The sequence below is a fragment of the Argiope bruennichi genome, chromosome X2, assembly GCF_947563725.1.
Source record: "Argiope bruennichi chromosome X2, qqArgBrue1.1, whole genome shotgun sequence".
In the NCBI taxonomy this organism is placed as follows: Eukaryota; Metazoa; Arthropoda; class Arachnida; order Araneae; family Araneidae; genus Argiope; species Argiope bruennichi.
Window position 1 is genome coordinate 80,134,064 of NC_079163.1, and position 14,480 is coordinate 80,148,543.

At 26.5% G+C, this 14,480-nt stretch overlaps 1 protein-coding gene across 3 annotated transcripts in view; it reads left to right on the top strand.

The window, feature by feature from the left end:
* The window catches only part of LOC129960178 (cAMP-dependent protein kinase catalytic subunit 1-like), a 306,102-nt gene that overhangs the window by 273,678 nt on the left and 17,944 nt on the right, over positions 1 to 14,480 (top strand). For all 3 annotated transcript variants that reach the window (XM_056073387.1, XM_056073386.1, XM_056073385.1), the window contains exons 4-6: positions 9,358 to 9,419; positions 11,034 to 11,162; positions 13,566 to 13,664. In XM_056073387.1, the coding sequence (XP_055929362.1) occupies positions 9,358 to 9,419; positions 11,034 to 11,162; positions 13,566 to 13,664 (290 nt within the window). The remainder of the gene's footprint in view (positions 1 to 9,357; positions 9,420 to 11,033; positions 11,163 to 13,565; positions 13,665 to 14,480) is intronic.

The window sequence follows — 14,480 nt, forward strand, 5'->3', positions numbered from 1 at the left end:
TTATAAACTATAATTAAATTATTATATAACTAAACACATTTATCACTTCTGATTCAGCTTTATGTTTAATAATTTCTTATTTTTAGATATAAAATCAAACATAGGAAATTTAAAATTGAAATGTGGTAATCGTCCTGAATCTGTGTTAATTTTTGAAAATGAGGGAAAAGGAAATTATATAAATAAGTTTTTATTTTCTTCTTTTTATTGAAACTTTCTCTCTCTCCCTCCTGGAAAATGTTTTTGTGTGGAATTATAAGAAAATTTTTTCATTGTCCTTTACCTCATTGATGGTAAATAAGTTTATTTAGCATAAATAGGGCTTGAATTTTAAAATCAAAAATTTTAAATGCAAAGAATGAATTTTCTTCATTTGTAAAAAGTATTGATCACGAGTAGAAATTATTCTCCTGATTTTTTTCCCATGTTCTGCATTTTTTTTTAGGAGTGATTTGTTTAAATCATTGAATTGTAATACACACTGATGAAATCTGAGTTATTAAATTATCATTTTTAATTTTGTCAATATTGATATTTCTAATATGAAAAGTTTTAGCAATTTAAAAGCATAAGCTTCTATTTGCAGTTTTGAGACATTTAGTAAATCAGTGCTAAAAAACTAGCTTTATTTATTATCAAACATCTGTGACCTAAAATAATCATATTTTTCTACAAGATTATTATTATATTTGCCCTCATTCAACTTATATAGGGCAAAGTCAATAAACTTGTGTATGTAAAAGCTTGTGTATAGTTATTAATGCATATAACATCCAAAATCACAAATATATGTCTTTTGTTTTCCTTATAAATTTTGTGAATTGAAGAGCATGTTGGTGGAAAAATTACCTTTAAGTTTTATTCTTTTATTTCAGTGGTTCAAGATATAGGAATTTATCTGTAGATCTTAACATTTGGTTGTCCTTTGAGTTGTGTGTGGTTCACACTTGTTATCTAATTATATGACCTCTTTTCTAATACATTTAAGTGTTAGCAAAAAAGGGGTAATCTAATCTTGCAGGCATTAATCTTGACAGCAAGCATATTAATAAAGATTCTACTTGTTGTGTCACGAATTTACTTACAGTACTGTGCTTCATATAAAGTTATTTTGATTATTTCTGTTTATTTTTTTATGAGATTAAATAGAATCATTACATTTAAACAGGATACTTACACTTATAACTAGACATCTATAATATTAGTTTTAATTGTGCTTATTTTAACTGTTGTATAATTATTTTAGGTTTTTAAAATTCTTTTAATTTTATAAGTTAACTTTTTTTATACATAATCAACTTTGACTTTCTGTTAAATTTTTGTGATTTTATGTTCAAAAATTTTTTGTAAAAATGAATTTAAAAAAAATACATGGGTTAATTTACAGTTTTGTTTCATGCAATTTTTTTTTTTTAAAGGTTAGGTTTTAAAAAGGTAAGTTGATATGTGATTTCATACTGTAAACTCCTCCTGCCCCACCAAATGTTCAGAATTTTTGCAATATTGATAGAAATTCAGTACAGATCTTGCTGAGGGAAGATTTATATAACATCACTGCACTGAGTAAAATTTTGTTCAGTTCGAAGCTAGTCATATGACAAATATTATTATGTTATCTATGGCACATCTTTTCAGCAGATATTTATTTCTAACTAGTTGTATTAAAATTGAAAATTATTTTGAGTTTATGTTGTGGAAGAAAAATAATTCACTCAATTCATTTTACTTACTCAGAAAACACGTTAATTTTTCTTTTTGAATATTGTTCTTACTTTCATTTATTATGTTTAAAAATTTAAGAAAAGAACAAATATCTTTTTCCTTTCATTATATTAATTATTACTTAAAAAGCTCTTCATTGATTGTCATTGTTGTATTGCTTTAACCACTTAATAATAAAAATAAGAGGAAGAACAAGGTATTGCATATTAATTTTGAAGTACATATTTAATTATTCCTGAATTTGTAGCTTTATTATAGACGGTGTTCCATAATTTTGAACAGATTTTAGTTTAGTTATATTTACATCCTATTTTGAAGCAATATGAGGATGATTTTAGAAAAACCTCAAACATTTGAACTGCGGTCAGATGATACGAACTATATTTGAGCTGACTCTCCTTTCACCAAACTTTTGCAACACTTCAGCAGGAGGACATTTGACCCACAATCATATTTGATATTCACCAGGTCTCAATACTGGAGTCCTCTATTCCCAAAGCTGAAACTTACTAGCTGATGTCTCCTCTTAATTTTGAACGTCAAGATTATTTATATAATGTGAAATGTCACATAAATAATTTTTGTAAGATCTATTCAAACCAAGTGTTCTTTCAGTTAATTTTAAGGAGGGAAATGCATATGTTTAATTACTGTATTTTCTTGACATTTACTTACAATAATTTGATTTTTTTTTTTTCAATATGTAATCTGTTTACCATTTGCACATAGTTTTAATTAGAAAAAGTTTGTTTCAAAACATATTTTATCTTATTCCAGTTTAAATTCATTATTATCTAATTTTTCTCCAAATGCAGTTAACATCATATTTGATAAATCTTGATTTAGTAAAATCGATATTTTGTCTAGTAACTAATTCATTTATTTTAAAGTAAAATGGGATATTTTTAGTAATTTATAAGTAAAAGACAAATAAAACTGTCTCTATTACCTGAACTTATCAATGATAAGTGCTTCCAGACTTGCTACTGGTAACTCAGTTGCAAATGTTTGAATTTTGTCAGCTATAACCTTCCTCTCAAAACCAATTGTAAAAGGATTCCGTCAAGGTAAAAAGCTCATTTCATTGTTGTCGAGAAGTATCTATTATAAACTGAAGGAACCTTTTAAGTAAATAATATAGGATCTAAAAATTTTCCAGCTCAAAATGTTTTCTTCTTATTATTTTATTCAGAAGAAATGTGAATGTAGTGTGTTTTGCATAATTCTTCCCCATTCTATTCCTGAAAGATTTTTTGTTTTAAAGATTGTTTTGATTTGAAAATAGATTGTTACATTTAAAAAAAAAAAAAAAAAATCTTACTTTGTCACTTTTTTTATGTCTACAGTATCCCCCCCCCCCTCAGTGAATATTAGTGCCGAGTATAAATTGATTATTTTTTTCGTGAAGAAAAATCGAAGTCCAAAATTATCTCTCTTCAAATATCTTTTATATGCTGAAGAACATTCCATTTATTGTTCTGTTCCTTTAATTTCCCAATATAATTTTTAAATGTATTTATATCCTAAAACTATATTTTGGAATATTAGATTACTTTTTTCTATTTTTCCAAAATATACAAGTTATTCTAATATATTGGAATACTGCAAAAAAAGCAGTTATTTGGTAATAATATGTTTAGTATTGAAAGAATTGAAAAAAAAATCTGATAGAGAAATGGGGATTGTATGCTATTTATAATTACTTTGTGTATACCTATATAAAATTAAAATCTATATCTGTACTTGGGTAGCGTGATTTTGGCAAAAAGTGTTTGCAAAATGAAACAAAAAAGAGCATAAGAAAGCTTTGGATGACAACCAACTTATGATGTAAAAATGTGATCTGTGCTTTTGCCATTTGGCACATTGATTTTTTAAAAAAAGAACTTGTGTGTTTTTTAAAATATCAAATGAATTTTCTTTTGTTAATTTTTTAAAGGATGTGAGGCACAGTTAAATTGATATGTTTTCCTTTTACATGTCTTTGTATGTGTAGCCAAAACACTATTTAATGTGCATTGGAAATTTCTGTTAATCATTGATTAACAAAAGCTTTTTTTAAAAAACAGTTAAGAAGATATTTTTGTTGAGAGGTTCAAAAACTAATGGATATATGATAAAAAAAAAAGTTATGCTTCCTCTTCTTTCCCTTAAATAATTAATGTCAACACAGAATGCACAAAATCAATTGAGAAGATGTTTTGTAACCACTGATTTATATTTTTTACAGCATTGTAAAAGCTTTTTTTTTAAAATGCTTGCAATTTTTTATTCCATTAATTAATTTTTTATAGTATCTCTTCTCTTCCCTCCTCCTTTATAAAACTAAAGATAGTTTCCATACATTGGGGAAATTTGATAGCTGAAATTGTCAGATAATTTCAGTTTTACTTTAAAAGTACCATGAAAGGAAAGTTAGTACTAAAAAAACCTAGTATATTTCTCTATGGAAGCATAAAAGAATGTCCATTAAATTGATGTATATATTTTGCAAAGCGAGTTAAATTGTTAAAATGTAGTTTTTCGCATGTTGGGACTTCTGCTCTTTCTACTTTCATTTGGCACTTTGGATTGAGGTATCATTGCTTTTGCAGTGTTTCATCTTGATAGTTTTAACAATTTTTTTCAGTCTTGTTTAAAGCATTTGATTTAATTAGATTTGAAATTAATTGACCATTTAATTTTGAAAATGTTGCTTTTGAAACTTCTCTTTATTGTGGTTTTTAGATTTAGAAATGAAAGTGTGTCAGTTTCATAATTTATAAATTTCCAAGTATTTTTGTGAGAAGTTTTGGGTTTCAATCATGTATGGAAATGCCCTTGTATGACTTGGACAATTAAAATTCTCTGACTTTATTAAATAACAACAACAACAAATAATAATAATAATTTTTACAGTTAGGTGTGTTTTCTAGAAATCTTCAACTAAATTAAATAAGACATTTTGTAAAATGTTGCCATTGGTTCCATTGTTATAAAATTTTGTTAGACAGAATATCCACAACACTCATTGCTAGTATAACCTGAATTCTATTCTCAGACACACATACAAAGCTTCTTGATTATCAAGTTTCAGATTTAATTGTTTAGCAATTTCATCTATATAATATTTCATTTGTCTTAGCATTTTGGATTCCATATTGTATTTTATTTATAACAGTCTATTGTTATCCATCTTAATATTGATGACTTTTTGTTTATCATTTGAAACTAGATTAAAACTGGATGAAAGTGTAAAGAAGATTTATTCAGCAACATACATTCCTTTTATACAAGAAAAGAGAAAAAAATTTTACAAAGAAAGATTTTTTAAGACTCAGGTCTAGACGTAACTGTAATATAGAATTTAACACATTTTAAAGTTCAGCTAAAACATTACAATTGCTTTATGGCAAAATATATTGAATTTATTCTGAAGATTAAATATTTACATTATTAAATATTACTTTGGATGTTATGTCTGTGATAAATATAGATATGTAATGATGATAATTGATTAAGCGAAATCTGTCTATTGGGATTGTAAAATAAATGTCATTTGAAGCAACAGTGACTCCATATAATGTTGAATACATGTTTTGATGCCAAAAACTGGTGAAATATGATTTTTTTATTTAATTGATTATGATGACAAACAAATTTTTTTTCAATATTAGGAAATATTTTAACAACTTTTCATTTTTAAAATGGAGATAATGAATGTGTGGACGTAAATTTATAAATTCATTTCATGCAGTACAGAATATTGGTTAATATATCTCATATGTAAAGAATGAATAGCTCTCAAATGACTGACACCATTATTTTCATTCTTACGATAAGTTCTTATTGTATAAGTATTTTTTTTAAATATCATAATTTGTTTTGCATCTCTAGTAATCAGTTTTTGAAGAATAAAGAAATTTATTTAATATCTGTTATTGTATTGATTGTTCTTCTTTTTTAATTGTGTTTGCTGTTTGATTCATTTAATATAACCAAAGGAATACTAAGATATAAACTTTCCAAAAGTCATTTCATTATTTTTTTTTCTCAAAATAATTTTAAAAAATGATAAAATTATGAAATATTTCATCAAGATCAATTCTTATATATTATGTAAAGACAAAAATCTAAATTTTAACTTTGAACAATTATCTTAGTAGAAATATGTAGGTACTGATTTTTAGTGGTATAGGACCAGTACTTTGTAATATTTTAGTGCAATATAATATAGAAAAGAAATGATTAGTAATTTATTTAAATAAAACTGTTGTATTCTAGATATAAGGCAAACAAGTCGAACATCATGCAGTGTTTCAAATCACATTTTGTTACACAAATATTTATAGAGAAACAATTAGTGTTTATATTCATTGCAGAAGCATGCTTATAGTTAAATAAAGTAATTTTGCATAGAACAAGATATAACAAAACTGTGCTATATTTTTCTAATACAGATAGAATCCTTAAAGCAGAGCACTTTCCATATGTCTTTTTCAATAAATCATGAATTGTATTATTTTTCCAATTTTTTCTTGTTTTTGAGCAAATTTCATTGTATTCCAAAGAAGTTAATATTCAATGCAAAATGGACTGTTTACAGGATTTATTAGGCTAAGTCTGAAAGGCTATTGTAAAGAAGAATTCATTTTTCAGATTAGGATAAATTGAGTTATATGGAATTGTATTAAAGATAGTATTTTGATTAAATAATTAAATACAATTGAGAATCCCATAAATGAGCAAGTGAGCTGATGTTGTGTATGGTATAAATGTACAAATTGAAAGAAAGAAATTGTACCATGAGATGTTGTGTATGGTATAAATGCACAAATTGAAAGAAAGAAATTGTACCATGAGATGTTGTGTATAGTATAAATGAACAAATTGAAAGAAATAAATTGTACCATGAGATTTTAGCGAATAGTTATTGCATGGTATTTTGCAATTCCTTCTACACATAAGATTTTCAAATGTAAATGAAATTATAGAGAAAATGTTTTTTCCCCCCTTTTCAGTGTTAGTGTATTATCAATCTATTTTTATCTCACGCGCAAACATACACTATATATATATTGTAGCTGCAATGCTGTCACCTGTGTCATCATTTTTCTGGACTTTTTCACTTAGTTTTCTAACACTTATATGAATCAATGTGCCAGTTTAAATGATTGGATTTTATAAACTGAAATGTAGGGGATCATATAAATTAGAGAATATAGGAGGCTAGAGAAGTATTAATGAATTATAAACAGAAAAGAATTAGGTATATTTTGGGGGATTTTAAAATTTTAATGAAATATTTTAAATAACTTTGTAAAATACTTTCCTTTTTGAATTGAAAGAACTGACAATAATTTTGCAGAATTTAAATATATATGCTAATAAATATAAATCTAAATATAAGAAGTCTTGGTCTAAATAGACAACCGGGCCTCCAAATTCATAGTAGTTTTTTTTTTTTGTAGTATAATAACGCTATTAAAATTTTACATAATATAAAATATCGTTATGAAAACTTGTCATTGACTTTGTCTTCATTTGGTGAGACAATTAAAAGACATGACAGGCAACAGTGAACTTAGGCAAAATAAAATGGTCTCATTTTAATGCACTCTCTGTAGCAATAATCTTATTGATTGGTTATTTCCTCTATGTGTTCAAAGAGATGTAAAGGTTCAGATACAGTCATTAGAGTAAGTACCACTTTCCATGCTCCATTAAAGTGTGAGCACTAATCATAGACCAGGATTTTTGTACTCTTACTTGGAATGGTTCTATGGCAGACCTGAACAATATGCAGGTCAATATAAGAGTTACATAATGGCATATTGAAGTGAAATGTGAGGTGTATGTGATATATAGCGAAAAGAGTAAGAGTTAAATATAACTAGAATCAAGTTGAATCATGACAATGTGCAGTAACGATATTAAAAAAAAAAAAAAAAAAAAAAAAACTTTTGCAAATAAATGCACAAAATGATTTAAATAGGTTTTGAACGTCATGCATTTTGTATTCTATTGCATTTTGCGCGTGTATTATTGATTTAAGAGATTTAACTGCTACTAAGTGGGTGAACCATTACCACCACATTATATAATACCATCTGTTATATTTCAAATTTAAATCTGACATTTGTAAAATATTGCAGTTCACTGTTCAAATTCTGGTGTCCTAAAATAACTAGAATCAAGTATATGGCATATTGAAAGAGATTAAATGACCTATACAGCTACTTTTATGCATGTTAATAATAATTCTCCATGATTTCATATTTCTTTAAATACAGAATGTTATGATAATGGACCGACCAAAGAATTGTTAGTAAGTTTCAAGAGGAAAAAACTTTATTGGAACGATATCACAAACCACGTTGAAGGGCTAAAAACTTGCGAAAAACGCATTCAGGTTCCGTAGAGAGCAGAAGCCATTGCCAACACATATAATTCACTCGTGGGCGATGGTTAATCCCCATGCCAGTACACTGTGGATATTAGTATCAACATTTGAGCAGAAATCCTTATGATTATCTCTTAGAGCCGTACTTGCTCCCTGATTGGATTAATGTATCTTGTTTTTCTGCAACACATCCTCCCAGAAATGTTATAAAATAATGGCTGTAGGGCAGCAAGGCACTTGGTTCATACATACATGATGATACTTCTACCCATTTTTATCACGAGGTTCATAATCACCTCTATGTTGTATTCTAAGGAGATAGACTGGACACGCTTGACGCGTTGCATAGTTTCCTTGCTCTCCATGTGACTTTCTTTTATCGGAGCACTTCATATCGCTTATTTATGCGACGCGTATGGTAACAGCCTAGAATTTCGTAGTTCGTATTATCGTGGGGGCAAACATCAAAAGCATACATGGTATCTTCGAGTCCTTCCGGAAATCGTTTTTTACTTCGTTGTAGACTGTGCGATGATGTCATCCACCGCAGCTTCAACAACTCTTGTAATAATTAAAGAAATCTTATTTGTTGTTATTATTGTACTTTCTATCATTCAAGCTTGACGTCGAAACCCACCTTCATTTTTCTCGATTTTCATACTCACAGCGTAATTTGTTGTACCATGTTCAATTGCAATTTTTATTTCTGTTCCTGACTGCTAATAGCCGCCTGAGTTTGTCAAGAGCAGTAATAAAATATCCTGTATATAAAATTCAAGAATTAATTAAAGATAAACAATAAATTGCAGAATTTAATATTATATGACTTCTAAATTTGATTTTTTGCTTAATTCGATGAAATTACTTTGACTGCGATGTGTCTACAGCATTATTAAAAACATTTATTATCAATTTATGTTTTCTGTTTGATTTTTAAACGATAGTTCCATCAATAAAATGAATACCATTTGATTTTGAAAAATAATATAACCGAATTCTTAGTAATACGAAAATACTATTTTTATTGTTTCTTGCTAAGAATTAGCAAAATGTATTTATTGCCATAGTATTATTTAAGTTCTAAAAAAAACCTTGAAATGATTATATATGTGGTATTGTTTAATCTTTATTCTTATATAAAGAATTATATTGTAATTTGTGAATCTTTTTATTTAAACAAATGATACTACTTTAGAATAATTTTGTTTCAATTGGTAATGCTTTTGTTACATTTTATATATTTCTCTTTACAGTAAAGATCTTTCTTGAAGAAGCAAGGAAAGATTTTGAAGAAAAATGGAATAATCCTAGTAAAGTGAGTTGAGTTTTGCTCCTCAATGTCTTCATTTTTATTGGAGTATCTACAGCTTTATGCAATTCTTTTTGCATTTTTTTTGTGGCAACTTTATTTTTAAGTAGTTAGTTGCAAAATCATTCATTATATTTGCTATAAAATGAAGTTGCATTTTAAAGTTATACGAAGCCAAGAAATTATGTAAATTGTTTCTGTTTGATTCGGATCATTAAAAGTTGAAGCAATTGCTAGAAAATGTCCATTAAAATGTATTCATTTTATCAATTTATTTAATGTGACAAGATTATTTTTAGTTTTTCCTGTCAGTATTGCTGTGTTTGTGCAGCATTGATCTAAAATTGTTTTCTGTGTTTTCCTTCTTGAATATTAATTAAAATTAATCTATTTGCTTGAGTAATGGCATTCCTAATAATTGTTTGTGTCCCAACTTAAAACGGAAGTTACATATGCTTACTGCCTTTTGTATTTTTAAGGTTAATATTTGCAGTCTCGACTTGAGGCAAGAGGTTTTGTGAAATAGATCTATCTCTCTGTTTTATTAATCATATTTCATTGGGAGAATTTGATTTTAATATTCCATATAGTAAATGGGGAGTACCCAAAAATGTGGAAACTCATATAGCTGGAAATGTAAATACAGTATTAATTGCAAATCCATTACATTTAAAATTGTAATGATAATCTTTGATGATCAGAGTATTTGTTTTGCTAGGGCATAATAAAATTTACTAAAGACCCAAAATGTATTTGAAATATGTAAGATGCTTTTCTTGTGTTCATAAAGTCTCAAATGAATTTTATTTATAATATTAAATTATTAATAAAAGGGAATGATATTATGAAATTATGTGTCTGTGGAACTAATCTGTTTCTAATTAATTACATTAAATCAACTTAGAAAAAATATTTTCCTGCTGTAAAGACTAGTTTTGACATGTAGAATAGGAATTAATGCTTCTTTATTTGCTGCAAAAATTTTATTCTTATGTGTACATTTCTTTTATTTCTATTTAATTATATCAAAAACGGTTTATCTAAATTAATTAGCAGGTTATCTAATGGTTATTACCTTCTTGAGAAACTTTCTGGATAAAGGAAGCATGTGTTGTGTGCATTATAATAAATAATATTATTTATTGTGATTAGTATTTAATTGTATTTGAATGGAAGTAAATTTTTAAGAACTTCACTATTTATTTATTTATGTAGGTAAGTCATGTTTTAAAATACATTCATTTTAATGTGTGTATTTAAGTTGTATTAAGATTTTCATTTAGGTAAGTGAAAACATTTTTTTTTTCCACCTACTTTTACAATGAAATTTTCAGGTCCTTTTATCAGTGGTTTTAGGTTTGTATTTTTAGTGAGTTTTTTTTTTTTTTTTTCTTTCTGTTTCTTTATTCTTTGTCTTTGTATTTTTGTTTTATAATTCATGGAAGCAATTTTTATAAGTATAATTTTTATTAATAACTCCACTTGTGTCCACATATTTATTCATTGCAGGTTTGATATTTTTGACATAGTTCTTTTCTTTGTAATAAAATAATATTTGTTCTGGATAGCACTGCAGCTATTCACTCTTTCATGGCATGTTAAACTTTTGTTTTATTTCAGAATACAGCCTCACTAGATGATTTCGATCGTATCAAGACGCTAGGAACTGGATCTTTTGGACGTGTTATGCTTGTTCAACACAAAACTGCAAAAGAATACTATGCTATGAAAATCCTTGATAAGCAAAAAGTTTGTATCTTCACTTCCATTAAATTGTGAATCTTTTAGTTGTGCAATTACTGTTTGTTTTTTATTGTAATATATTTTTTGCATATGACATGAAGATTATGTTGCTGCAATGAAAGTGCAGATTATCATTTCGATTACAATGGGAATTTATTTTTAGATATTTAGTTAGATACTATAATTACAGAAGATGTTATCATGACAGGGAATAGATATTTTGATCTTGATCACTTGTATGAATGCAAATTAAATACATAGGATCTTTATAATTGGATATAACTAGAGGGGCTTGGGAAAATTTTTGTTCTATTAATTAATTGTTAGCTCAGATTCCAACCTCTTAACAATGCCAAGAAACTAACCCACAGTGTTATTACATATCGACATATACTGTTATATAATATAGTGAAAAATATATTATTTTCTGCTGAAAGCTTTTTGCAAATTATCCACTTTTAGAACAGAAAAATATATCTTCTTTTCATTAGTTGTCTGCTTCTATCAATGAAGGATGAATTTCTGAATAGAATATCAGATGCATTTTATGAGAAGAAAAAATCTGTTAGATCATTAATTATTCAACAAAGTGCATTTAATAATTCTATTTTCCCCCAGCTTTGGATTGTATAAGTTTCAAAATGCAAGGAACAAAAGATAGCATTTTCCAAGTTATTTGTATAAATCTCTGTTTTGTTTAATTATTTTAACAGAATACTGGGGAATCAGTTCAATTTTATGATTATAGTTTCTTTTAAACTGTGAATCAAATGGAGCAGAATTTAAACTGATAGGACTCATGTAAATTTTTAATAGTATTTTACTAATTCTTTCAATTGTTCTGTGCCATTATCAATCAATTTTTTATTCTCGGTTGATAAAATTAGACTTATTTCAGAGAAATTAGAATTTATTTAATTTTTATTATTATTATATTATCTCTAGAGCATTTTTGTATGTATATTGGGTAGAGAATAAGATTCATCAAGAAATTTCAGCAACTTCATTGTTATTTATTTAAAAGTAATTTTGCTGTAATTCCCTTTTTATCAAATGTTTGAGAGTAATGGGCTGAAAAATTTGTTTCTTCCAGATATTATATCAATCCTATCCACAGATTTAGCTGATTCATATATCTGTTCATTTCATATATATATAAGATTTATATCAATTAAAAGATTTGTGCAATGGGAAAAGTGAAACGAAAGTTAAAATAAAATTATATTAGTGTAAGTTTTCAGAAGCAGAACATGTAGAAAATGAAAATTTTAGTTAAATTGAGAATCTGAACAACAAATTTCAGTCTTTAATATATTTCTAAATCCTTTAAAAAAATGTTCCTTAGAAAAAATGAACAATTATTTGTTGTGAGTTGTTTATTTTATCTGACATTCTTTATATTTTGACTATATTAGTTATATTTTACATCAATTAACAAATGGTAATTCAGAACTAACATAGACATGAAGCTTTATTGCATAGGAATATTCATGCATGTTCCAGATATTTTTTGAGGCTGAAATGGCCTGTTAATAAACATGGTTCAAGTTGTGATAATACCTTGCTGTATTTAAAATAATAATAATGCTTAAATTTTGTAACAATTTTCAGTTTTTCTTTTTGCTCCAAAATGGTTTATAAAAATTTAGAAGTCTTTTTCGTGTAAATGTTGTATATTTCGAATGAAAAGTACTGCTCGAAATATAATATGATAATTGAAGCATTTTTCCTAAATTTTCTGAATTACTGTTCGATTTATTTTTATTGTCTTATTTTAAATTATTAGATTAAAACTGCAAGTCGTGTAATTTTTTCACATCATGTAATTACCCCCCCCCTTTTTTTTTTAAAGTATTTCCTGTGATTAGTGTAAATAAATGTTGGGGTGGTATTTTTCCTTGAAATTTTTATCATTGATTATATTTAATAGCTTTCCTCTAACTTGGAATAGTCTTTTATTGTTTTTAATTTACACTATAAGTCAGTTTCTTGCCGATCATTGCTAATTATGTGTAATTTTGCAGTGCATGTCTTATGCAGCAATGTTTGAATTTCTTTGTTTATTTGCTTTATACTACTCTCTGAAATACTTTCTCTAATATATATAGCTAAAAAATTTTTTTGCTGTTTTACAATATAAGGTATCAAAACGACAGTTAATGTTTTCATTGGTAGAGTGTGTACACTTCTGTTAAAAACTGTGCATTTGACTTTAACTCTTAATTTTCATTTATTAATAGAATTTTTTAAATGTATTTATTGGGTTTTGTTCCCTTCCTAGGAAAACTGGATAAAAATTTCATACTGAACTATTATTAAAAATTTTTTGTTTCTTTAAGCGTACATGTCAGCTGATCTGATATAATGCTTATTTTGTTTTCATTGAAAAAACTGAGGGTAACATTTCAGGTTGTGAAACTAAAGCAAGTTGAGCACACATTGAATGAAAAGAAAATCTTGCAAGCTGTCAGCTTCCCCTTTCTTGTGAAATTAGAATTTCATTTTAAGGTAAGTTCCCTAAAAGTAAAAATCTGCATGTAAGGTATGTAGGTAAAGACATTTTACCTGATTTAAACATATATTATTTACTTTTTTGTAATGATAATTTACTTAAAAGCTCAAATTTTTCTTTTAAATTTGTATTTTAAAGTTATGTATCATATTTTGAAAAATTGTCCATATATTAATGGTTATATCTTCTTCCCTTAAATCTGTTAAAGAGAATGTATAGGTGATCATCAACTTAAAAATCAGCAGTTATGCTGACATTTGTTGATTTTTAGTATTTTCCCTGTAATGAAACGTAGCAAACTTCATTACCTTTTATATCGTTACTATATATATTCTAGTAATATCCAATGTATTCATAAATCATTTCCTATTTACCTTTGAAATTATGTTTTGAGAGTATAATAATAATAATTATTTTTTTTTAAAGTAAAAGAAGAAATGTGACCTTTAAAGTTAAAATTGTGTGAAAATGGAACGAAGAGTGGATTTAAAAAGATTTATATTTATATTTATTTTTTTGATTTACTGAGTAATAAGTTTGCTTTTTAAGTTTCTTTTTGAAAATTTGTCTATCTGTTTAAATAAAAAGTGTTTTGCTATAGAGAATGAGACTAGATTCATAAATTTACAAAATTTATTGATTCCTTAAACATTTGTTTGAAGAAATTGCATTTAGAAGCATGAATTGTGTCTAGTCCAAAATGTCATACAGCTATTTTGATTTTGTAGATTTTTAAAATAATTCTAATATTGTTTTTATGGGTAGAATCTATCTGTGAATTATTTTAAACAGTTCATAATTGTTTTGAGGGT